This window comes from Botrytis byssoidea (genome assembly GCF_014898295.1).
Source record: "Botrytis byssoidea strain MUCL 94 chromosome Unknown BBYS_021, whole genome shotgun sequence".
In the NCBI taxonomy this organism is placed as follows: domain Eukaryota; kingdom Fungi; phylum Ascomycota; class Leotiomycetes; order Helotiales; family Sclerotiniaceae; genus Botrytis; species Botrytis byssoidea.
The window spans coordinates 747,997-773,640 of record NW_024065862.1 but is presented as its reverse complement, the minus strand read 5'-3'; the positions used below and the strand labels follow the sequence as shown (position 1 = coordinate 773,640).

At 41.7% G+C, this 25,644-nt stretch overlaps 6 protein-coding genes across 6 annotated transcripts; 2 read left to right on the top strand and 4 right to left on the bottom strand.

Annotated features, from left to right (window-relative positions):
* Positions 1–1,631: 1,631 nt before the first annotated feature.
* Positions 1,632–3,831, bottom strand: EAE97_009399 (uncharacterized protein). The gene is made up of 7 exons (XM_038879914.1): positions 3,521–3,831; positions 3,327–3,460; positions 3,147–3,270; positions 2,886–3,092; positions 2,454–2,831; positions 2,033–2,400; positions 1,632–1,981 (listed from the first exon to the last, which is right to left on the bottom strand). The coding sequence occupies exons 1-7, from the start codon at positions 3,709–3,711 to the stop codon at positions 1,662–1,664; spliced, it is 1,722 nt and encodes a 573-aa protein (XP_038729470.1). The 5' UTR covers positions 3,712–3,831; the 3' UTR covers positions 1,632–1,661.
* Positions 3,832–5,712: 1,881 nt separating this feature from the next.
* On the top strand, positions 5,713–14,160 carry EAE97_009398 (uncharacterized protein; the record flags this gene model as incomplete). Its single annotated transcript, XM_038879913.1, has 12 exons — positions 5,713–5,937; positions 5,993–6,137; positions 6,187–6,455; positions 6,508–6,873; positions 6,927–6,994; positions 7,051–7,207; positions 7,262–7,943; positions 7,996–8,155; positions 8,213–9,206; positions 9,257–12,880; positions 12,932–13,252; positions 13,303–14,160. The coding sequence occupies 12 exons, from the start codon at positions 5,713–5,715 to the stop codon at positions 14,158–14,160; spliced, it is 7,869 nt and encodes a 2,622-aa protein (XP_038729469.1).
* Positions 14,161–14,212: 52 nt separating this feature from the next.
* EAE97_009397 (uncharacterized protein) lies at positions 14,213–16,432 on the bottom strand (the record flags this gene model as incomplete). The annotated part of the gene is made up of 5 exons (XM_038879912.1): positions 14,213–14,701; positions 14,762–14,783; positions 14,836–15,808; positions 15,871–15,947; positions 15,999–16,432. The coding sequence occupies 5 exons, from the start codon at positions 16,430–16,432 to the stop codon at positions 14,213–14,215; spliced, it is 1,995 nt and encodes a 664-aa protein (XP_038729468.1).
* A 3,669-nt stretch (positions 16,433–20,101) lies between these two features.
* On the top strand, positions 20,102–21,955 carry EAE97_009396 (uncharacterized protein; the record flags this gene model as incomplete). The annotated part of the gene is made up of 4 exons (XM_038879911.1): positions 20,102–20,564; positions 20,699–20,917; positions 20,949–21,494; positions 21,621–21,955. The coding sequence occupies 4 exons, from the start codon at positions 20,102–20,104 to the stop codon at positions 21,953–21,955; spliced, it is 1,563 nt and encodes a 520-aa protein (XP_038729467.1).
* Positions 21,956–22,730: 775 nt separating this feature from the next.
* EAE97_009395 (uncharacterized protein) lies at positions 22,731–23,490 on the bottom strand (the record flags this gene model as incomplete). Its single annotated transcript, XM_038879910.1, has 3 exons — positions 22,731–23,005; positions 23,163–23,303; positions 23,331–23,490. The coding sequence occupies 3 exons, from the start codon at positions 23,488–23,490 to the stop codon at positions 22,731–22,733; spliced, it is 576 nt and encodes a 191-aa protein (XP_038729466.1).
* Positions 23,491–24,505: 1,015 nt separating this feature from the next.
* On the bottom strand, positions 24,506–25,585 carry EAE97_009394 (uncharacterized protein; the record flags this gene model as incomplete). The annotated part of the gene is made up of 2 exons (XM_038879909.1): positions 24,506–25,318; positions 25,370–25,585. 2 exons carry the CDS (start codon positions 25,583–25,585, stop codon positions 24,506–24,508), a joined length of 1,029 nt encoding a protein of 342 aa, XP_038729465.1.
* Positions 25,586–25,644: the final 59 nt, after the last annotated feature.

Sequence of the window (25,644 nt, the reverse complement as noted above, 5' to 3'; positions counted from 1 at the left end):
AACAATATAGCTTTACTATCTATTCTATTATATAAAGAGGAATTAGGGGATTTATAAGATATATAAATTAATAATATAAAGAAGAGAAATAAAGCTTATTTTGGAATATTAAGTAATAAGTAATTATCTAATACTTTTGTTTTTATATAGCTTCCAAACGTTTTTTAATAATCCACTATTTAAAAGCTAGATAAAGGATATTTATTTATTAATTATAAATAATTATTTTTACTTATATTAATGTAGAATTTATATAAAAATATAATAAATTGAAAAATAATATATAAATTTTGCATACATTTATATATCAATTTTAACCTTTTCACCTTATAGCCTTTTTCCTTTTACTTTCAATAATTATAATCTATATGACTAATTTATATATCCAAATAAGGGATATTTTTAAACTCATAAAATATAATTTCTAAATTATATTAAAAAAAATTAAATTTCACAATTTATCCCAATATATTACTATACTCTCTTTCTTCAAAAAAACAAGTATTTATTTTATAGATAAAAATATTATTATTACTAATATTATATCTAAGCTCCCCCTACACCTTCTATATTAATATAACTATATAAAAATAAATTTAAAATATTATATACTATGAAAGCTTTTTATAAACTCAAATTAGAATTTCAATATCAAAATAATCTTGAAATCACTTTGAAGTTTTTTAAGGCTACTTTCACCAATATAACTTAAACTAATATTCAATTGTATAGAATAAAAAGATTAAAAGAAACTATAAAAAAAAAAAAAAAAAGGAATTGATTTAAAAAATTAAATCTAATAGGAGAAAAAATAAGTAAAGTATATTTATATTCTTCTAATATTATTTTAAAAGCTAAGATATATTAAGCTACCAAAAAACTTGTTATTAAACAAAATAAAAAAACTAAAAAACTAAAGAAAACTGAAAAGAAAAATGAAAAATAAAAGAAATATTTAAAGAGATAAAAGAAAACTAGATAGAGGAAGATTGATTATCAAATTCTATAGGAATTCAAAAAGTATAATAAAAAAGCTTGTAGAATATCAAATTTATCTATTAAATAAATTAAAAGCATCTCAAAACATTCTATTATATCAGATTTAGTATTTCAAAAAATTATAAAACTTTTAAATAATAAGGAAATTGATATTTCAAAGAATAAAAAGGGGGGGATAGAAATCAGAACTAAGAGTAGATGGGCAATTATAATATTAATAAAATTTAAAATTTAATTATTTTATAAATTTATATAATAATATTATATTATATCATTAATATCTCAAAGTTTCAATTGAATATCTTATAAATTATAATTATAATTAAATATTAAAGTTATAGTAATAGTGAATTTGAGATTGTGCAAGATGTGGGGTTGTGCAAGATACAGGGACATCGGTTAATAAATAAATTTTTTTTTTTATAAAAGTTAATATCTTATTTATCATTATTATTATTATAATTTTTGAGATTTTTAATTTTTTTATTTCAAAATATTATATAAGTTTATTTCAATTATCTCAATTTTGAATTTCAAATTATAATATGGCTTTTTCAATTTTTAATTCAATTTTCTATATAAATAATAAAAGCGTGCACATAGTAGGGTCGTGCACGTAGCAGGGATATCGGTTAACTAGGTTGCCATCCCCGAAATTCAAGTCATTCTATCACTGCGACTGTGACTAATTGTTCACGTCTCCAAACAATCATTCCGGAAATCATTGAAGTGGCAACTGATGCTACAACCAAAATCATCTGCATCTCAAATCCTTCCGCAAATATCCTCCTAGCTAAAAGCTGCAGCTCTGCTGAAAGATGTAATATTGCACTTGGTTTTTGCTGTATGTCGGTAATTTGATCAGGATTGAGATGTGAAGCTAGTTGCCTCTTCGTGTAGCTGTTGAACAGTGATGATGCGATTGCAAGTCCAATCGCCCCACCGAGCATACGAATTTGTATCATCGCACCCGTGGCGGTGGCTGTTAGATTGTTACTACATCATCACAAACTGTCATAACAGGGATAAATACCGAGATCTCTTCTTTCGACAGCATAAGGAATACCTAGAATTAGTATGCCAAATGTGACACCGAGTCCACAACCGGCAATCGCCTCATAGCCATATAGTGCGGTAACTGATGTGACAACGGTGCGTACCTGTAGGAGTAATACAGTTCCAACGAGCTGAAGAGAAGAACCTAATAGGAGGAGATACACTAGTGGTATTCTCTTCCTCCCTGCTAGAGATGTCGTTATCATAGAGGTAGCAGGAGCTACCAGAATATATGGAAGGATCCGTATTCCCGAATCTACAGCAGACATCTGATTAACATTTTGGAATCTTTGAGGCAGGCTAACAACGATTATATTGAACGGCAGCCCGCAAAGAAATGACGTTCTGTCAAATCCGTTAATAGTTTATCAATGTGGCAAGATCTTGAAGCTACTTACAGAAGCATGCCTATCCATACTCTGTTGTGAAGAAATCGCCAGGGAAATATCGGCTCGACTGACGATATCTCTGAGTAGCTCACATGCCGCTCCCAAATGGCGAACGAAACCCATGCAATACAAGAAAGAACAAGGAAAGTCACGACCAGTGGAGACGACCATGGAAGTATCCCGTCTCCAGCTTGTAATATACCTGTTATTAGGAATATAGTAGCGGCCAGGAGAAGTAAAACCCCAGGCATGTCTACCTTTTTCCAAGAATCTTTTGAGCACAGCGTTGACCAGGTAGAATCTTGGACACTCAATGAATCCTGATGAGGAAATCCAGCGGGGATGGAGAGAAATAGCATTGCGGCAGTGAGAATTCCAATTGGTACACTAGTGTGTCATAATCAGCCATGTGATCGTAAAGTGTGCAGGGTCGGTCTATACTTCAAGAGAAATATCCATCTCCAAGTGGTGGACTCACTTATAGCCCCGCCAATTAATGGGCCACACAGTGTTGCGAGAGCGATGAATGTTGTGAGAAGACTTCCTCCTGGACCATACCATTTTGATGGAACAGCTTCAAAAAATATCACCATTGCCATTGAATAGCAACCTGCTGCTCCTATTCCTTGAAAAGCGCGGCATATGATTCTGTCTAAAATTAGCATGACTGAGAGAAAGAATGGCAGAACTACGGAGAGCTACAAAGATGTCATTGATTTTGAAGTACCACAGCCGGCGGAAAAGAGTGTGAACGTCAAGACTGCTCCGATCATTGAGGTCTTCCTTTCGAAGATGTCACTGAGCTTTGCCCATATTACAATCAGTGCTGCTCGCTCTTTTGTCAGAGATTAATCATACTTGCTTTCCCGGTTATGAACATACATGAATACGTTGCTAGATATCCTGAAACTATCCACCCAACTTGAAAATAACCGCCTAGGTCATTGGTTATAGCCACTAAAGATGTACTTACGATGGTAACCTCCATGTTAACAATGAATAGTGTAAGACAGAGTCTATATGGGGTTTTCAGGCATCAGCACGGTGTACCATCAATCGGATAAAGATATACAGACGCTAGTAGCAGCACATAGATAGCTGAGGTCTTCAGGCTTGTCGTTCTAGTGTTGTCCAAAATCGTAATGGGTGGAGCTTCGGCATCCGGAACTCCCTTCGTAGTCCCAACAATAATTTTATCAGACAATGACTCTGAGGTTCCTCCAGGAGAAGCTTCTCCCGGCTCAACGGTATACATGGAAGGTGACATGTAATCAAGTAGAAACTCCCAAAAATTGATAGTACCGAATTCAAAAATTTCAGTGAGAGCTGTAGGTTTAGGCCGCTATAATCGTAGCGCAGAAAAGAAAGCTATCACTTCAGGTCCTAAAGATACCAAATTCTAAGCAATTATTCAAAAGGAAAACTCATAGTAAAGGGGAACGAAGGATGAAGAACCTCCGATGGCTTCCGCGTCGACTCACACCATGTCACCTCCCGCCTCAAGATAACATGAAGTTGCATCGTGGTGTTGCCACTGGAGTAATTGATGTTGCAATGTCCTGCACTACGCCTCCGAGCCGCGTTTTCTGATATTGTCGCTTTAAGTGACTTCAACATAAGATCAGAAATTGACAACTACCGAGGTGCAGATCGGGAACTTTGTGCAGGGCGAGTATGCAGGAGTCTGTGGATTCCTGGGTTCTGTGTTGGACTGCCTACTTCGTATGCAATACAGTGGGCCTCTCATGTGATGGAGAGAAAGTATGCCGAGGTTGACATCCCTACTTCGTACATCTTGTATTACCTACCCCAAGGAAACAGAAATTTGTTGTGAAGGGTCTAATAAACAAATGTCTAATAAACAAATATTGAGTTGGACCATACCCTGAGGGCATAAAATCGGAGTTTATTATACAACACTGGTGATATAAAGAGTAATTAGCTTCTTTTTCCTACTACAAGTACGCTCGTTAATTAATATCTTAATAATAAGCAAGAAGTGCATTAAATTGATAAGATGATATCGCGAAGATTTTAGTTACCAGCGAGGCTGATATGTCAAAGATTGAAAGGGAGGTAGAGCAATCATAGTTCTAATTCGATTCAAAATTTAGTTGTCTCACAATCTTATTCGATAATTGTACCTATCATGCAATGAATTTCTCAAAATTTCAACTTTTTATGGGATGAATCATAATATCTATTATCATGTATTAGAGTTGTAGTAGTGGTGACATTAGGGTTGTGTTATTCAAAATGCGGGCTGAGATGTAGGTAGGGATATCGGTTACTTCAATCCCGAGAAATTATCACTGATGCTGCAGAAATATCACCAACTGTTAGGACTTGCTGTAGAGCCATCACCAATTTTTAATATGCAGGATGTTCGAAAAGATAACACCGAACTATATCCCAGCTTATGATCGATGCAGCTTCAGGAAATTTATCTAAGATTGATCGGTTTTGTACAGTGCGCCGAGAAATACCTTGTCACACGCCTGGGGTCGTAAAATTGTGCGTCTCGTGTAAGCTCAATACTTCTATTGAATGTTCGAAAGGAATATTTTTAAAGCCAACTTACAACATAAGTTGCTCTGTCTAGTTAGCGTCTCATCATAGCGATATTATCTTTTTTCGATTTTATTTAATGGCAAGATTAGTGTCAGTCGCCTGACTTTTAATCCGGCAGACTACTGCACCAGAAAGTTGTCGGTTGTGGGTTCTGGATAGGCTCAATCTTTCTGAAAAGCTTCTATAATAATGAAACATGTTGTGTAACATGAGTGTCTATACTGTTTAAGTTGCGTAAATAATGCTAAAATATTAGTGTCAAACTATCAACTGAATACTGACACAAATATTTTAAGATCTTTAGAAAAGAATGAAGTATTTCGGCGTATAAGCGCGCCTCGCTAGCTGCCACTCTATTCCTAGACAAGCTACTTCTAGATGCATCTTGGTTGGTTATAATGAATTCCTAGAGCTTCGTCACCCATACTTGGATCTATGCTCGAACTTGTTTCGTAAGTCGGATTTCTGACCTAAGGAAATAGTGGAAGTGTAATTCTTATGTATCCAGATTCCATCAAGAATGATAGGATACGTTCTACATATTTGAACAGTTGACCAATCTTTAGATTTACAGATAGCTTGTACATCGACTTTTCGCTTATTACATGATCCCCCCTTCAACTCAAGAGCTTCACAATCCAAGTAATCAATCTATTGTTTTGAATTCTAATAGTCATTAAAAAAACCTCAAAACAATATGCCTCAATCTTTACACTCTGAGAGTAGCGAATACACTACAGGAAGAGACCAGATGGAAGCAATTGCAGTTGTAGGAATGTCAGTCAAATTTCCCGAGGAAGCTACGTCTTCTGAGGGGTTTTGGAACATGATCATGCAAAAACAATGTGCTTCCAAGCCATTCCCGGAAGACCGTATTAACATCAATGGAATCTATCATCCCGATGCAACAAGACATGATACTGTAAGTCCTAGATCCTTTGTTCTGAGCATGGAAAAATCTGATTAGCCAACCATAGATTGCTCTCCAAGGAGGACATTTCTTAAATGAAGATCCCACTGCTTTTGATGCCCCATTTTTCACCATTTCCCCAACAGAGGCTGCATCAATGGATCCCCAGCAAAGGCTCCTCTTAGAGGTCACTTATAGGGCTGCTGAGAATGGTATGACGTCTGGTCTGTCGCAACCTTATTGTACTGACCTCGTCTATAGCCGGTATATCCATGCAAAAGCTTGCAGGATCTGACACTTCTGTCTTCACCGGGTGTTTCACAGATGATTACAAAACTTTATATCAGAAAGATGTATACAATACCGCCAGCTATGCTGCAACCGGTATCACAACGACTTTAAACGCCAACAGAATCAGTTGGTTTTTTAACACTTTGGGCACCAGTGTCAATATAGACACTGCATGTTCTAGCAGTCTTGTTGCTCTAGATCTTGCTTGTCAAAGCTTGCGCTCCGGGGAATCTAAGCTCGTAAGTTTGGATTTCTCAATACACCAAAGAAACGTCACTGACCTGTACTCAGAGTATCGCTGGCGGTGCAAATCTAATCTTAGCAGCTGATCTGTTCTACATCCTATCTGACATGAACATGTTATCGACAGATAGTCGATGTTGGAGTTTTGACGAACGCGGAAATGGCTACGCTAGGGGCGAAGGCGTTGGAATTCTCATTCTTAAGAGAGTCATCGATGCCATTAAAGACGGCGATACCATACGCGCAGTGATTAGGTCTACAGGGTCCAATCATGATGGATTCACACCAGGTATCACGCAGCCCAATCAAAAATCACAGGAACTTCTAATCAGAGATTGCTACGCCAAAGCGGGTCTAAACCTAAATCGCACAGGATATTTTGAAGCTCATGGCACGGGTACACCGGTCGGCGATGTAAGTAAAATTCACTTTTTGAAATATTCTGCTTTCTAATCCCTTCTCCCCAGCCAATAGAGGCGAACGCTTTAGGAAATGTATTTCGCAATGGTCGAGACAAAAGCAACCCTCTACATGTGTAAGAATGCTTAATAGACGTGCATCAATAGCTCTATTTGCTAATTATCCGCCCAGTGGTGCTGTAAAATCCAATATAGGACACTTGGAAGGCGCAAGTGGTATTGCGGGCGTCGTGAAAACCATATTAGCTCTTGAAAAAGGCATTATTCCCCCAAACACGAATTTCCATACCGTTAATCCCAGGATTGATAGCGATTTTCTCAGGATCAAGGTGAGTCGAGATGCTCGAGTTGTGAATGAATGGATGTAACTGATGATTGCGAAGTTTCCCACATCTGCATGTCTCTGGCCAACCCCAGGCCTGCGACGAGCTTCAGTCAATTCGTTCGGTTTTGGAGGTTCCAACGCTCATGCAATAATAGACGATGCATTGCATTATTTGCGTGAACATAAATTGGCTGGCTTTCATTATACCACGGAAAGTCCGTCATTCCCAAAACACTTATCCAATGATGATGTCATTCGTCCCGATCCTATCACAAACGATAATGAAGTTTCTGAACTTAACGACACAGAATCAGTGCTAGAAAAGAGAAACGCGCTACCAAAACTCTTAGTCTTCTCTGCGGCAGATGAACATGGAGTAGACCGCATCATGAATGCTTACTCAAAGCATTTCTCCTCTCTATCTCTTCATGAGCAAGGCTTGGTAGCAGAGAAGGAATATTTGCAGAACTTGGCCCATACTCTCAACTCAAGGAGAAGCTTACTCGCATGGAAGTCATTTGCGATTTGTCGTTCATTGAAAGACATCATAAAGGCGCAGGATTCTATACCAGCACCTCTTAAATCTATTGGATCCCCAAAATTGGCTTTCATATTTACCGGTCAGGGAGCTCAGTGGGTTGGCATGGGTAAAGAACTGCTTGTATATCAGAGTTTAAGACGTAGTATCGAAGAGGCAAATATTTTTTTGCAGTCGCTGGGGTGCACGTGGAAATTGCTAGGTAAGTAACACATCTTGTTCTCTGTCCCGAGACTCTTATTAATCGTTCACAGATGTTCTTCTCGGATCATCTGACTCAATTGCCATTGACCACCCTTTGGCCAGCCAGACGCTTTGCACAGTGCTACAGATCGCACTTGTTGATCTTCTCAATAATTTTGACATTCGGCCAAGTGCTGTGATAGGACATTCCTCTGGTGAAATTGCCGCAGCGTAAGTCATTAGGATTTCCATGCCTCTGACAATTTCTGCAGCTAATGACAAAGTCAGATACTGTGCCGGTGCTTTGTCTCGTCAATCTGCCTGGAAAGTGGCATACATGCGAGGTTTTTGGACCTCTCAGCTTCTCAAACGCCCTGGAACTCGGGGGGCTATGGCATCTGTTCGGCTATCACAGAGTCGTGTCAGTGAAATTCTAAGCAAAATGCCTAGAACCGCAAATCCTCTTGTCATCGCTTGCTATAATAGTCCGATCAATGTCACAGTTTCCGGAGAAGAGGTGCAAATAGACGCTCTCATTTCTGAACTGATGCGAAAGAAGATCTTCTGCCGCAAACTTAGGGTCAACGTAGCCTATCACTCACCTCAGATGAATGAACTTTCTGTGGAATACATCAAGTCTATAGATAATATAGTACCCGGGACCGCAAAGGTAGCAGGCCCAACCGTGATCTCTACTGTCACAGGGGAGAGAATCACCATCGAGGATTTGAGTAAGCCAGACTATTGGGCAAGAAATATGGTGTCTCCAGTTCAGTTCGTCCAAGCAGTGGAGCATATTTGCGCAAGAAATGTTCGAAAGAAACTCGACGGAAGTCATTTGAACAACCTACAGATAGATGCTTGTCTGGAAATTGGGCCACACTCCACGCTGTCTGGACCCGTAAGAGAAGTAGCAATTTCCCGGGATCGCGTACTTGTTTACCTCGGAACAGTACAAAGACATCGTTCTGCCCTTGAAACAGTCATGGAAAGCGCTGGTAGACTTTGGTGCCTTGGGTATAATGTGAATATCCAACGCATCAACGAAGATAGCGACGAGGATCCTCGTGGTAGTTACATGTCTCTCTGTGATCTACCTGAGTATCCATTCGATCATTTCAAGACTTATTTACACGAAAGCCGAATAAGCAAGGGGCATAGACTACGCTCGCAGCCAAAGCTAGATCTTTTAGGGAGAACGGTCGCTGATTGGAACCCGATGGAAGCCAAATGGTCTAATTTTATCAAGCTGTCCGAGCTTCCATGGGCAGATGATCACAAGGTATGCTAAAAAGCCAAATCAACATCAGAAACAACGCTGATACCATGCAGATTAATGGTCTTATATTATACCCAGGTGCCGGAATGCTAGTCATGGCCATTGAAGCTATGAAGCAGCTTGCAGAGGGAAATGATCAATCTATTGCCGGGTTTGAGCTACGAGATGTCAAGCTCATGTCAGCCTTGGTAATTCCGGTCACGTCCACTGGAGTTGAAGTAAGTTTTGTAGCTCGACAAAGCCAGGGTTCCAGCAACAAAGAGATCAATTGGGCAGATTTCAGACTATATGCCTACATAGACAACGAATGGGTAGAGGTCTGCAGTGGCCTAGCCCGTATAGATCCAGGCGTGGTGGCATCTGAACTTCACAGTGAGAGAGAACACGCACAGATTCGACTCTACGAAGTGGAGCAATTCAGAAACCTAGTTAGTCAGTGCAGGAACGATGTTGATACTGATTTTCTGTACAAGTTTTGCAAGTCCTGTGGATTCGATTATGGACCTTCGTTTCAGGTTTTGACGAACGCGAGATATACAGATGTTGTGTCGACAGCTGATATAAAGACATTCAAATGGGAGGGAGCTGGAGGCGTCAATCAACCACAGCCACATGTGATACATCCTTGTACCCTTGACGGGCTTCTGCAACTCGCAATGGTCACATATACCTCGGGAGGAACAGTCAAAGCAAACACGCTTGTACCGACACTGATAAGAAAAATGTGGGTCTCCAAGTCCGGGCTCGCTTGGCCGGCAACAGAGAAAATTCAGGGTACATCCCAAATAGCCACTGCCGATAATCGAGGGATTGAAGTCGATATTTCTGCCATGTGTGCAAGTGAAGTCTTATGCGCTAAGCTTGAAGGCGTTCGAATGACCTTCATCACAGGAACATCATCTTCTGAAGACCTGATGCCAGAAAAGCATAATCTCTGGAATCTAACATGGAAGCCGGACCCGGAGTTACTAGATGCTTCCGATCGCGGACGAGTCGAGGCACTCTGTAAGAAAGATCTGAATTATGACCTCAAAGATCTTGAGCAGTCAACGTTCCTAGAAGATCTGAGTTTCCTGTGCTATGCATTTCTATATAGACTCTTCAAGAAAGTAGAAAACGCAGGGCTCACTCAGACCAAGCTACCGCCTCATTTGAAGAGTTACCTCAAGTGGGCAGATTGGCAACTTCTCAGGCACCAGAATAAGATTTTGCAGCTGGAGCATTCCGGAATATCATGGTCAACGCTGGCTTTGGATGACGATCATTTTGAACGCATGTGTTCATCAGTTGAAAATCTCAATGCACAAGGCAAAATGACTGTCACCGTGGGTAGGAATCTTCTGGGTATATTTCGTTCCCAAGTAGATGTTATTGAGCTCCTCTTCCCATCAGGCATTTTGGAACAATTCTATCAAGAGCTCAGTAGCACAGATCTGTCATTTAAAGCCCTCGATCAGTATCTTGGTATGTATAAACACAAGTATCCACACTTACGATATCTGGAGATTGGTGCCGGCACTGGAGGGTCGACTGGAAATATTCTCCGTACCTTGATTGATCATGGAGACCCATCAACCGCACCGAAACTATACACCGATTACACAATCACTGATATCTCAGAGTCATTTTTCGAGAAAGCAAAGACCAAGTTTCTAGACTACCAGAACATTATATACAAAAGACTTAACATTGAGGTATCCCCGGCAGATCAAGGATTTGTTCACGAAGCATATGATGTTATTATCGCAGCCAACGTCGTACATGCGACTAGTAACCTAGATATCACTCTCAAGAATATAAATGAATTGCTCCGTCCCGGTGGCAAACTCATTTTGTATGAAATCACGAATCCAGACATACTTCGGAGCTCTTTCACGATGGGACTTCTTCCCGGATGGTGGTTAAGTGAAGAGGAGTATCGATCAAGAGGGCCATGCTTATCTGTCGACCGATGGCACACAGTGCTAAGTGAGAATGGGTTCACGGGCATTGATTTCGCGTTTCATGACCATGAGAATAAAGCTTTACATGAGCTTAGTATATTAGTCTCAACAAAAATAGACCCTGTCACTACTCTAACAAACACTCCATGCCCTCTAATCGTCGCTGATACAGACGTAGTGGCGCAGGAAAGATTTGCAGCGGAGCTAGAAGGCTGTTTTAGAACTGGCAATAGCGAACTGCCAGGAGCCCACATAGTAGATCTCATGGGTGCCACATCAAGTTTTGAAGGTAATTTCGGATCTGTGATTTTATTCACTGATGAGTTATATAAGCCAGTACTTTACGGCCTGAGCGAAGTCAAATTTCATCAAATTCAAGGGATTCTTTCAAGATTTCGTACAATCATATGGCTCACACGCAGTACCGGCGATGGCTCATCTTCTCCTCTGTACAGTCTGGTGGATGGTCTCGCACGAGTTCTCCGTGTTGAAAATCCGATGTCGAAGTTTGTCATAATTAGTGTGGCGCACAGAACACAGTACTCTGGCGCTCAGATACAGGCGATTTCCAAGATCATTCAGAGAAGTATCGATGCTGATGTAGAGAAATACGACTCTGCCTACGAAGAGAAGGATGGGTTTTTCCAAGTATGCAGACTAACAATAGCGGAGGCAGCCACCAATCAAATATACGACCTTTCGTTACCCAAAATATCCAAGCAACTATCGTGGCAAGAGAGTCCACCATTAAGATTGGCGATCGCCTCTCCTGGAATACTCGATACGCTTCAATTCATCGAGGATATCCACTATTCTGATACTATAGCTTTAGATGAAGTAGAGATTGAAGTTCGTGCTGTTGGACTCAACTTCAAAGACTGCTTGATGGCACTTGGCCAGGTTGGGGGAAAGACACTTGGGCTTGAATGCTCCGGTATTGTGACGCGGGTAGGGCAAGGTTGCAGCTTAATGCCCGGAGACAGAGTCTTTATGTCGACCACTGAAGGCTTCAAAACGTATGCGAGAAGCAAAATGCAATGCGTTTGTAAGATACCAGACGATATGCCTTTCACAGAGGCAGCTGCTTTACCAGTACAGTTCGTCACCGCATGGACATCCATTAAGCTCTTGGGGCGTCTCCAAAAGGGTGAGTCCGTTCTAATCCATGCGGGTGCTGGTGGAACTGGCCAAGCCGCAATACAATTAGCCCAGTACATTGGAGCCGAAATTTTCGTCACTGTTGGATCAAGTAAGAAGAAGCAACTCTTGATGAATGAGTATGCCATTGAAGAAAGCCATATACTATATAGCCGAGATACAAGCTTCGCAGGTCAAATCAAGAGGATGACCGATGGACGTGGAGTAGACGTCATTTTGAATTCGTTGGCCGGAGACAGTCTGTTTGCCTCTTGGGAATGCCTAGCTCCATACGGTCGTTTCGTAGAGATAGGCAAGAAAGAGATTTTGACAAATGCAGGCTTGCCTATGTTTAAGTTCCATGATAATGTCACGTTCTCCGCTTTTGATGGTTCTAGGTGGATGATTGATCGACCTCAAGAAGCACAGCGAGGTATGAGGGCGATATTGGAAATGCATTCCAAAGGGATCATTCACGCTGCTCGCCCTCTACACATTTACAGTATTTCCGATACCAAGAAGGCATTCAGATTATTGGCGGATGGGAAAAGTAGTGGAAAGGCGGTCTTGGAAGTCAAGCCAGATGCGGCAGTTCCGGTAAGGGTTTTCCACACGCCTCGTGACCAGTGTGTATTAACAGATTACCAGACAATTCTTTCTCAGAAACCGCGCTATTGCTTCGACCACGATAAGACCTACGTAGTAGCAGGCGGCATGGGAGGAATTGGCCGGAGCATTGCGACATGGTTGGCAAATAGAGGGGCTAGATGGTTGTTACTTCTATCTCGATCTGGAGCTCGGTCTCCAGACGCCCTGGAATTCGTGAAGAAGCTAGAATCTCGAGGAGTCTTTGTCGCTACCCCATCTTGCGACATTAGCAATAATGAGGAGCTTAAAAAGGTTTTAGCCGTTTCGACAAAACAAATGCCACCAATCAAAGGATGCATTCAAGCTTGCATGGTGCTACAGGTATGTAATACAGTTCGTTGTGTAGAATCCATCCTCTAACAGATAACAAGGATGAAATGTTCGAAAAAATGTCCTACTCTCAGTGGGAAGCAGCTCTAAAACCTAAGGTAGATGGTTCATGGAACTTACATACCCTATTACCTGAGGCTATGGATTTCTTTGTGTTGTTATCATCGGTCTCGGGCATATGTGGCCAGTCTGGCCAAGCGAATTACGCAGCTGCAAACACCTACCTCGACGCTCTTTCTCACTATCGTGTTGCTAAAGGCCAAAAAGCTATTTCGATCGATTTAGGAGTAATGATATCCGACGGATTTCTAGTCGAAAATCCGAAGATTCTTGAGCGCATGCTATCGCACGGCTCAATGCTTCCTATCACCAGACATAATCTCAATGCTATACTTGACTATTATTGCAATCCTTCGCTACCTATTCTGTCTGCGAGAGAATGTCAGACTGTTGTTGGAATAAACACTCCCCGGAACATCCGAATGATGGGTCGCGACGAGCCCAGCTGGCTTCAACAACCTATCTTCAGTGCATTAGGTCTCCTCCCAGAGACGTATGGAGCAGTGGATGCATTAAGTACCGATTCCCGTGATTTTAGAGCAGAGTTTTTAGCTGCCTCGTCTTTGGTGGATGCAGGTGCCGTCATATCCCAAGCTTTGGTCGTGAAACTAGCTCGCAGTCTCTCAAACATTCCAAGTGATATTGATTTGCGCATACCGATCCACAGTCTGGGCGTAGACTCACTTCTTGCTGTCGAACTTCGCACCTGGATTGCCAGTCAATTCCAGGCCGATATTGCGATTTTCGAAATATCAAGTGGGGCAAGCTTTGCAGGGCTTGGTATGTCTGTTGCAAGTAAAAGCAGTCGGAGGAAGTCGGAGTGGGTACAGAACAATTAGTAATTAGTCATATAGTTTAAATATTAGTTGGGAACTCATTCTAGCATATCTATCATATCAATTTAAAACAATCCCTTAGTTTTACCACACCAAAGAATACACCCTCAAGCAAAAAGAATGGCCCGACAACAAAAATCGTGAGCTGTATCGCATCATATGCAACAAACAGACCCGAATTACTCGTCTGATTAAAGATATCCCACGGGCCCAGACTCCAATACGCAGTTGGTACTGAACCGACCAGTGTGCCGACATCTTGGCCCAATTCTGCGATATCAACGAATCGAAAGGGAAACATCCAGCCGACGAACATGTGGATAAGTGTCGTACGTAATGGCATGAAGATCATCAGCCATGTAGGAAAGTCAAGCGCGAAGGTCTTCAATTTTCGCCAAAGTCCATGATAGAATGTTTCTGGCGATGGTGGCGGATTATATGCTTCGGCTCTCTCAAGGGTGCTTACGCGCCAATCTATCATGTTCTCTTGAAAGAAGGCAAGAATGCTGAGAATTATATGTAAGCTTTTGTAGAAAAGTACGCTCTGGATTGAGATTCATGTCAGCATGTTGCCCATTTGTCATATTGGGACAAGTGAACTAACTTTGAAAAACCAGGTAGTATCTCTAGATATCATCATTAGTAGTGGCAGTGGATATAGGAAGCGAGGTAACTAACGTTTTGGCAGAGGGACTGAAGCCAGAACTCATAATACGCCCTTTAGATGCTGCCCACAGAATCCAGATCCAGATGAAAACTATTAGGTAAATGATTAATTGGGCAGCAAAGTCTATACCTGGTGTTGAGTATACCCCCTGGTACCAACTGTATACTTTGCCCAACCGGCGATGGTAAAATTGGTCGTCTTTCTCGCCATATAAATGATAATGATCTCTGACATCTCGGTATCTATAGAGCGCTAGATGAAAAATCCGGAAATAGGCAGCTATTGAAATCAAAGCGAGTTTAATCACAAGAATGATACCGAAGATAAAGGTTGTCATGGGGCTATATACCAGACGACAAGTAGGCTTTGATGGCAAGCGCTCGGCTGAACAGTACGAGAACGGAACGCTTGGTCGTGTGTACAGTAGTCCGCGGAATGTGCGGTTTTCGAACGTGTAGTCTTTCTCTGGCCAATATTGATAGCAGAGCTCTATCTGAGCCAATGGGTTGTAATAATCTGTTGGATAGATAGCTGTGTCAGCTCCAAGCTGTCGAGACCGAAGCGCAGATACAGAACTCTCATTCACGGATATCTGTACCACTTCAGCTTGGTCAATACATGCGACTGGCATGGGACGAGGCCTATCATTTTCGATAAAGGCGATATCTGGTCTTGATGCACCTTTGAAAATCTCAAGGTAAGCGTCTGGGCAGAGAGCCAAGAGCGAAGAGGCAATCGACTTCCAACGATAACCAGGAAGAACACCGATCGCAAGTACAGAGTTATTGTTGTTCGGTAAATGGTAGTCTGATATCAGGATTAATGTGCGGTAATTCGAGTACATCACGTTATTGTACTCGGATGTGCAATCTGTTCGAGAAAGATTTACAAGTATTGTAGGGTCACTTTGTACACTGCGAAGCAAGTTTTCGAGTTGCTCAATGCCGCCATAGCCTTCAGGCCATTTGGTTTCACGATTAATACCTACCGAAGGTGGTTGACTTTCATATTCTTTCATGTGAGATTTGTGACATTGAAATGATTACCATTCAGAAAAGAGGTAGAAGCGACAACCTCGTAAAATTTGTACCCAGAATTCATAATGAAAATTATGCTATTAGATCTACAAGTCACTATTAGCTCAAGCGAATGGCGCTAATGGCCGTTGACCCACAGATAATGTATTGGCAACGAAGAGAAAATTAGCGACACAAACAGTGTCTTTCTTCCAAGGGTTGCACCAAGAAAGTTTCGTAAAGTGTGAAGTCCAAGATCTGTAAAATCAGCTTCATATTGCTCTGGAGTCGGTGCAAGAAGTCCAATTTTAGCGTGATCTGAAGCGGCGATCACAATGCTAGCAGCCAAATTGATGCCAAATACAATGCCCAAAGGCGCAGAACTGTGAGTTTCGGAGCAGGGCATCTCACGTAGCGTTCTTAGTCCATATTGTCTTTCAGATGCGAGGTTGAACGCAGATTGCGGCTTGAAAGAATAGATTAAGCAAAGCGCAGCAAGTAACGCCACTATCAGGCAGTAGATGACTATCAGCCACCACTTGTCAACTCCTGGTCTCACATGAGTTATGGTACTTGATCTATCATGATTCATGCTGGCAGTTTCCTCGGGGAGTTCTGACAACTCTTCTGCTCGGGCTTAGGCAATTAATGGGCGAGATGTAAGTGTGCTCGCTAGCCCCTCGTGGCTACTACTGTCAGAGGTCTGAGAAGAAAAAAAGGCAAAGGGCTGGGCTCTTACTCATATAGTAAAAGTTGCTGGCTTTCATCAGCAGCAACTGTATACTCACCACTTACCATGTCGTTCATTTCTATCTCAATCGATGAAGGTCGAAATGGTGAGCGAAATGCTGCAGCAATTGGTAGCGAATATCGCAAATCCTCTGATGTCGACATTATAGAGCACTTGATTTATGACAAAGCAAGCGTGTATTATGTTCTAAGATTTGACTCGTGTATATATTTCAGCTCGAGAAATTGACTTTTCGGAGCGTACAAACAGGAGAAGGTCGAGAGCTGAGTGAAGACTTTTCAATCGTTGAACATCTGAGCACACCATGCCAAATATCAAGGCTGTGCCGGGTCGCTTAGTCAGATAAATATAGGCAGCCACCTTTCTATGCGAGAAATTTTATCTGGTGAATTGTTATCTCAAAGTCATCGACATTTCGGGACAGGGGCCGCAAGTGGCATAGTCCGAACGTACGGGCAACGCTTCAGCGCGTGTGGGGATACTCCTGCCTTACTATATTCTCCACCCCTCGTGATTATCACCTTCCTCGGCGACTACTTCGTATATAAGAGGAGAAAGCTTGACTAAATTTTAATATAGCAAGAAACTAAGCTATGTCATTTCAAAGAGATCCTGTTGATCTCATGGTTTTGTGTAGCTTTTCCGCTTTGAGCAGCATGTGATGATTTGATTTTAAGGAAACTTTTATTTTAAGCACGTCATATATTATAATTATCGAGATAAAAGTGACAGCAGAGTACAAAACATAAAAACAACACAAGCTGGAGAGGGTACAAGGAGAATTGACATCAAATCTCTATCAGAATGAAACTCTAGGAGATCTGTCAGATGCCGTGTACACGTGACATACAAGCCACGTGACGAATCACTGTTCCAGGGAAACACGTTTCATCCACTCAGCTCTGGGTATTTTACTTCACTGCCAAGAGCGCTGACTTCTTGCTTTCATCGATCTTGAAACATTCCATAATCTTTAAAGCTTTCCTCCACTAGGAGAGAGTAGCAAGAATAGATCGAGAGCATAAGTCAATAGGGGTTGTGGACAACTGATCCCCCTATTTGAATGCCACAATCAACTTGATTCAATGCTCTGAACGGATATGTTTGGATGCACAAAAATGCAAAAAGAATGAGCATTCAGAGAAGTAGCGGAATTGAGATTAAAGGGGATGCGATACCATTGAAAGGAAAGACGAATGGAAGGCGCAAGAGAATGGTGAGGATTTCAATGGAAGTCTTTTGAGAGAAGTATCGTTTCTTTCACTGGAAACTTGGGATGGGCACCCGTCCGGGTTTACTCCGGATCTAAGTTTAGGCTGCGTTCTGAGTTTATAATAGTTTGAGCTTTTGAAATATAGGGTCTCAGCGTGGCTAAAGAAGCTTCGTATGATAAATAGTAAAATCATACCATGGAGAGGAGTATTAGTAAGCAGAGACTTAATTAGTCGAGCTGGTATCAACCGGGGCACTCTTTCAGGAGTATAGAAGCTTTATACTACCACAGAAGATTTCTAGAGACTCAACACGTCAAATTCAAGTGTTCTGTCTTGTTCAGAACTTCAGTGATACCAAGCGATTGAAAAAAATGAAGGATGGGGCCAACTTCTATAGTACCGACCATTCACTTAGCAAGCATTCGACCAAGAGAAAAGACACACACTCCTGTATAAATGGTGACATGGATCGACCTCGAAGCCGAATTCATTGATGGGTAGAGGAAGTGATCGATCTGCCAAGTAATGATCATCACATTTCAGTGCCGGGGATTGCGGCTTTAGCCTTCTTCATAGTCAAATATTGGAAACAAGTGAGAAGGGGAGTGGGCAGCGTACACTTGAAGTCAAGATAAACATATTCCATCCCCTAGTAGCATTCAGAAATCATATATTAAGGGTCTCCTTGTAGGTTCGGATCTCTCCCCAAGGATTAGGCGACGACATAAATGCATCTAGACAGGATTTCTACCATTCAAGCTGGTCAAGCCACTTTATCATTTACGTATCATGTATATACTATTAGCTGTCTACGCATTTGGGTCAATTGTTTTCTTCTTCGTCTTACGTGGTTGTCCAAAGGAGAAAATCGGTCAACTCTCTTTACTTTCTCTTTCTTTATGCGCCACATGTTTTGTAACCTATTAATCTTATTCTTAAGTTCTTATGAATGCCCTACATCTGCCTACCTTATATGACTATCATGTCTAAGCTGCATGAGTGTAGCATGCAAGATTGTGAAGAGAGAATCAAGGATGGGGCTTCCGTTCAACTCTAATCTTGATGAAGTTCATCATCTACCCGCGTGATACTGTCCCCTCTCAAAGTCAAATCCTTTTGTGTGACTTTTCTTTCCAATGAGGCATGTAGTTGGACATGAAATATCCTCGACTCGCCCTAGTACATATCTAGATATCAGCTCCCGGCTTCATGATTCCTATATCATCAGGTAGGCATACGATCGAGACTTGATATTGGGTACTATTACTTTTATGTGCAGACAATGAGATTGACTTTCTCAAATTGAATCTTTCAGAAACTCAATGATGAAATCAAGTATTGCAGAGGCATATCACATGAACTACTGCTATCAACTCGAGAACGTTCTTGGATCACATTTTAAAGAGTCTTGGCTGTAGCGTATGGCGCAGAAACGCGAACTTTATTTCCTTGTGAGAATACAAACCCAAATTAAGTTTTTCACAAGATAAATGGGACAATATCATTTGCTATCACTAATACGATGTCCAAATAGAGTATGTCAAAACAAGTTTCTGGGCTATCGGGTCCGAATACGATGAACGTTAGATGACGCGTATCTTTTAGTAAGAAAAACTTGACATCCCTCTCCAAATGCCTCTACGACACTACGTTCAATTTAGTTTGCCGAGCATGCATACATAGTACACGGCAGTTACAGTTTGAAAGGAATTCTTGGCTTGGCAGAAGAGGAGATCCATGTTCGGTGGTTAAGAAACCTCCGACACGGTCCCGAAACCCCAAATTCTGTAACAAGCGTAATTGATGTGATAAACAATACTTTAGATAAATGCAAATATTCTGTGATAATAGGTTAGCACCTTCTTTCCTATAGATTTTACCTGGTTAGCGTACCATGAGCGGCTTCTCTGCTGTAGTTGTGTGAGCTGAAGTATATAACTGGAGGCAACGACTATCATATCCGCCTGGAATCAGAATAGATTGGTCTATAGACAGTGAGCAATGGCAAGTCGCCCACGCTCATGGATGGATATTTTGTTTCAAAGCCATAAGTGGCACTGCTGCAACGTCTGTGGGGCGCCAAAGACTAAAAATCCCCCTTGTCATTCATCTATCGTGCGTAAGTGTTCACTTGGATGTAGCTACACGTTCATTTGAGCCTGCACGGCACCTCCAATGGAGCGGCAGATCTATGACATAAATAGAGATCAATAGGACGTTCAACAGCTGATTAGCCAGACATTTACAACTACATTCTGTACTAATTATCGCTCATCTTGAGACGACTCAATCGATCATGTCGTTCTTTACTTCCAAATTTGCTGTGACTTTGGTCACCTCGGCTTTTTTGACAATTACTCCTATCAATACACAGCTCTACAACAAGACAATACAAACCACTTTGGGTCCTGTTCAAGGATACAAATATTTCGCAGCCAATGTCAGTGAAGAATACTTCGGTGTTTCTTCCAGCAATGTCGTCGCTTTCCTAAGTATTCCTTATGCCGCTGATACTGGCTACCAAAACCGATGGAAGCCAGCTCAACCTAGAGAGCCATGGAACGATACTTTACAAGCTACCAGCTTCGGCCCTGCTTGTCCCACTAGCTCTGCAACGGGCTATGTGAGCGAGGATTGTCTAAGTCTGCATCTCTGGACAAACGCAAACTCTTCCAATGATAAGCTCCCAGTCTTGCTTTGGAACCAGGGCTCTGAGGAGGCTAGTGACAATTCCTGGTGGTATGGTGGCAAAATGGCCAGTAAGTTTTCGACGATCCATGCGAGCTAAGATCCAAATTCAAGCAAACTTTCTATATCTGGAGAATTTCTAAATGGTGGTAGAGGTCGAATTTCATTGCTTGTATTGAATGAATACTGACATACTCCACTCTAGTGAAAAATGTTGACATGGTCACATTCAATCGTCGCGACGATGTTCTAGGTTATCTCGCCACCCCTGAACTCAATGCAGAGGGTCTCGCTACCACCGGTTACAACACTTCCGGCAACTACGGCGTTCTTGATCAACTTGAGGTCTTGAAGTGGATCCAAAACAACATCGCCAACTTTGGTGGTGACTTAGACAGTGTTACAATTGCGGGTCAATCTTTCGGTTCATCACAAGTTTACCATGCAATCAACAGTCCGCTTTTTTCTGGTTACTTCCACCCGCGGTATCTCCCAGTCTGGTATTAGATATCCGTATGATACACTCCTTGCTGGTCTAGCTACTTCCTACATCACTATGGAGAGAGCGTTAGACTTTGGGGTGAACTATACAGCTTCTCAAAACGTTAGTACTCTTGTGGAGCTTCGTGAATTGCCTCTGTCAGGCGTCATTCAAGGATCCAATGATCGTGACTCTAGCATCTGGTATATTACTGCTTTGCTATGCAACGACCCCCTTATCTTCAAGCCTGTCCTCGATGGCTACGTTCTCCCCATGAAGTACTTGGATCAACTCATTGCTGGTCCGGCTAACGATGTCCCACTTATCACCGGAAACACCAAAGACGAGAGCGGTGCCTCTACATCCCTTACCCTATATAATCTTACCGAATACCAAGAATACAACGCTCTCCGATGGGGCAATCTCTCCGACACATACTTCGAACTTTACCCTGCAGATGGTAATGTTACTCTGGCAAACATGGCTTGGAACGCTGCTCAAAGAGATTTCTCGCTTGTCAGTAGCTGGGCTTATGCAAATAAATGGATTGAGTCTGCTGCAAGCTCAATTTACACCTACTACTGGGACCGCATGTACTCTTCATTCCTCCATGAGCTCAGAAATCAGCACTAACTATCTTTTGTAGATGCTCCACCGGGACAGGATCAGGGTGCTTTCCATCAAAGTGAAATCATGTATGCGTTGAATGCGCTATACGCCAATACTGACAAATATCCTTTCACTGATGAAGATTACTACATCGGCAAGTTGATGACTGGCTACTGGGTTAACTCTATCAGAACTGGTAACCCTAACACTGGTGGAGCGTACACTAATGGTACTTTACCCCATTGGTATCCTAACGATGGTACATCCAACTACGTCATGCAATTGGATGATGGGTGGGGCAACCATACTGTTTCTTTGACTGCCAATGTTGACCTAATTATGAGCTATTTTGGACAACAAACTCCTTACTAGAGAATATATCGGATTTGTTATGCCACAAACTTGAGATGAAGTGGTTCAGCCATGAAACAAAAACCGATTTACATTCATCATTCTAATTCAATTCGATAATTGGTTGCATCTCAATAGCTGAAAGTATTTTAATAATTGGCAAGATGATGAACATTCAAAGGAGTTTGATTGTTAAGCTGTAGTCTGACCTGACCTATTGAACACCCTAGAAGTCACACGAAAAGTTACAGGTATAGCTGTAACGAAAGGAACACAATGATAATTGTACTCTACTCAAAGTCTTTAATCCGAGCATTGGCCATGCTTAACAATGTAAAAGTGATCAACGGCCCTGAAGAAGGCCAAGAAATGTACTGTAAAGCCAATTGTTATACCTACATGAAATATCTGATGGGAATGACCCTAAATGTCAAAGTAGCCAGGCTTCCAAACCTCTGTGATTCGCAGCTGTCAAAGATATTAACAAATTACGAGTCTCCAATTAGGGAGAAAGCAAGCTTAATGCATAAATAGATGATAAAAGAAAAGCCGTACAATGAAATTCCGTACTCAGCGTTCGCCTGCGTCCAGCCGACTTGCGAAATCTCTATGATAATAGGATTAAATGCCGAAAACACCATAGCGGATACTACTAATCCACGGAGGGGTCGCATTTGGGAGAGTATTTCGAGAAAGGAGCTAGCAAGGCGGTGCAGAATTGTGCGATAAAGTCAGCCTGTACAAGCTGATCAGCTGAATAGCTCGACGATTTACCCTGACGTCCGCAAAGAGAGCCTTAGATAGAAGAGCAAAACGTGATTATGGAAGTGATACTTACCGCAATCCATGTAACATTCAATTGGCATGAAGCGCGTGGAAAAGTGTACCAGAGTCCTGGTGTAAAACTTCCTGCAATGACATCAAGGATTCCGAGGAAGTCGAGCTTCGAGCAAAGGAGACAAGTTGCATGCGAATGGTTTAAAAATAGATGGTAAACTGTTGAAAGAATGTAACAGACCGTCCTGCCTGGAAAGCAAAGACAAAAAGCAATGGCATCGTCAGAATTGGTAGCTAGATACCACTCGTTTGCATATCCATTCCACCATGACTCAAAAGTAACCATCCATAAGGTTGCGAAGAAATAAGTGTATATGTTGCCTGATTCGTTGTGGATATATCTCGTGCTCTCGAAGCATTCCCAGTAGGAATTTTGTCTCAGGTCCCTGACTGGTGAGAATATACTCATTATCCCTTGCCCACTCTGGGAGTTCCTCAAAGAGAAGCAGCACTCGCGTCTTGGTTTTCTGCAGCAGGGTCGAATCATCAGAGATATAAGCACTAGACCTAGTGCTCTCAATTGGCTGGGGTCCTCTTTATCTCATCCTGGATTCCATACTGAATGGAGAAATGCCTTCTGAGAAGGTAGTAACAGAAGGAGAAGGATGAATTGGGAAAAAAGATGTCTTCCTATCAAATAGCCCTAGTAGCCCCCGCCATCTTCCAATTCCTCCCAGTAATGAACCCGCAGCACTTCTGCCGCCTAGTTCAGGCTCCATAGTTTTATTCTCCCTCTTCTCCATCGTAACCCCAATTTTCCATACCCTATTACATGTGCGAGTGCCGTCAGCATGAGTATCATTCACGCAGTTAGAGTTACGAGATTGAATACATATGATCGATCATATGGGAACAAACCACAGAAACAAATTTGATATTTTGGAATTCTTGACAATGGGCTTGTTAAATTGAGGTATACCATTCAGCCTGAAAGATATTGAGAATTTGAAATTTGGTAGACCGAATTAGTAATGAGTCGAGTTTGAAGTCATATAGGAGGCTCGTACTTATGAGGAAAGAGGCGTAGATTGAAGGAAGCAGGAAGACAAAGATTCATTGGCAACTCGTAAGCAAATCATCGTGATCGTGAATGGCTCCAAGACCATCCTTTCCCTCGTCACCACTCGATCAGCATCATAAAAATCAGCAATTTTTTCAGTCCCTTATTCCATATTGTCCAAGTAGTAAACATCACTTTCCCCGTCACCTTCTACACTCATCTCTTCCCAAGTATCCCTCACATCAACTAGTAAGCTCTTTTTTCTCTCTCACATGCCAAATTAATGACCGAAACCACTCAAAATACAGGTAGAGACGACACTAACTGTCCTACGACGAAGAACCTAGTAGCCTTGTACAATCTCTTGGTTCACCTCCACCTTTGTAAGCCCTCTGCTTTTTCACTCCCAGATTCATCACTCATAAATGAATGGCTACCACGGAAAACACTTGTTTCGGGGAATAGAATTGTTCAACCTCGAACTGAAAGACCCTTTAGGTTCTAAGAAAAAGAGCCTCGGCTTTCATTGCAAGCTGTGTGACAGCAGATCAGAAAACTCATATGAGAGAGATACCAAAAGCTCGAGGATCACCCAAATGTTCATCGCAAAAGCGTGATCGATACCAGTATCAAATGGAATGCCCCAATGGCATAAATACATTTCTAGCCCACCATACATCATGATCCACAAAAAGTTTCGCTCCATTCCACGCCCTCAATAATTTTCATAAATCTCATAAAGTCTTTCTCCTCCATACAAACATTCCTTCATCCTTTCCTGCGAAACTTGGCATTGCGATTCTGCAAGTGAGCTCCCAATCACTTATCTCCTTCTGAAACCACTCTTCCATACTACAGTCGCTAAATCCTGTGTATCGATTCGCGTTTTGTGTTCCGACTGCCACGATTGTATTTCCTTTGTAAGCGTTCAACACTCGTTTCGTAAATGTCCCAGCTGTAATCATGTATACCATCAATAAAACTTTGCTCTTTCCTCCAGCATTCTTCCTCAGATATTCCACCCCATCTGCCTTTTCAGTATCAGATATCCACATATTCCTATATTCACTCGCCATGTTATCAACAGCGTTCACCTTTACCTTCATTCTGCGTAGCATATATGTCCAATATCCACTTCCACTTGCCATATCAATAACTCCATCGGCTTTTGACTCTTCCACAAGTCGAGATATTATGTATAGAGAATCGTAAGATGGTACGACACATCCAAAATGGTGGTAAAGAACAGGAAGAACAGGATGGGTCATTTTTGCGGCCGCAGGATCCGCATAATGTGCATCAGGAAGTGGTCCAAGGAAAGATACCATCCGACAAGTGTAAGCCCAGATCTCATAGTATGGATTTATGTGTGTTTTGGCTTTCGGTATCTTATATGAAGGAGCAATTCGGCGAGATTGAAGGTAATTCGCAACCCATTCTCGAGGTGAACCTTTCTTTGCGTTGGAAGAGAATGCCACTAGAGCTTTAGATGTATCGGTTTTGGAAGAGAATATCGAAGTATAGGCATCGATGTCTGCGAGTGGTACCTTAGCAGTCAGTCAACATCAATCTACAATTTGTGAATCAAAATGACCTACCTGAACCACCTTGCCATGATCTTGGTAATGATACTTTAATTTCCCCGTACTGGTAGTTTCTTGAATTTGTGATAATGTCATGGCGAATGATTCGGCGCGATATACATAATTGTCGTCATTGGATAGGCCGAATGTCTCGAATATTGTTTTGGAGAAATCATCTTCTTTGATTCCACTCCAATTATCGAAAATCTCATCAGAAGAGGGAGAGGTCATTGTGGTAGAAAGATTGAGTGAATGGCAATGATGAGCTTAAGTTCTGATTGAATCTGCGA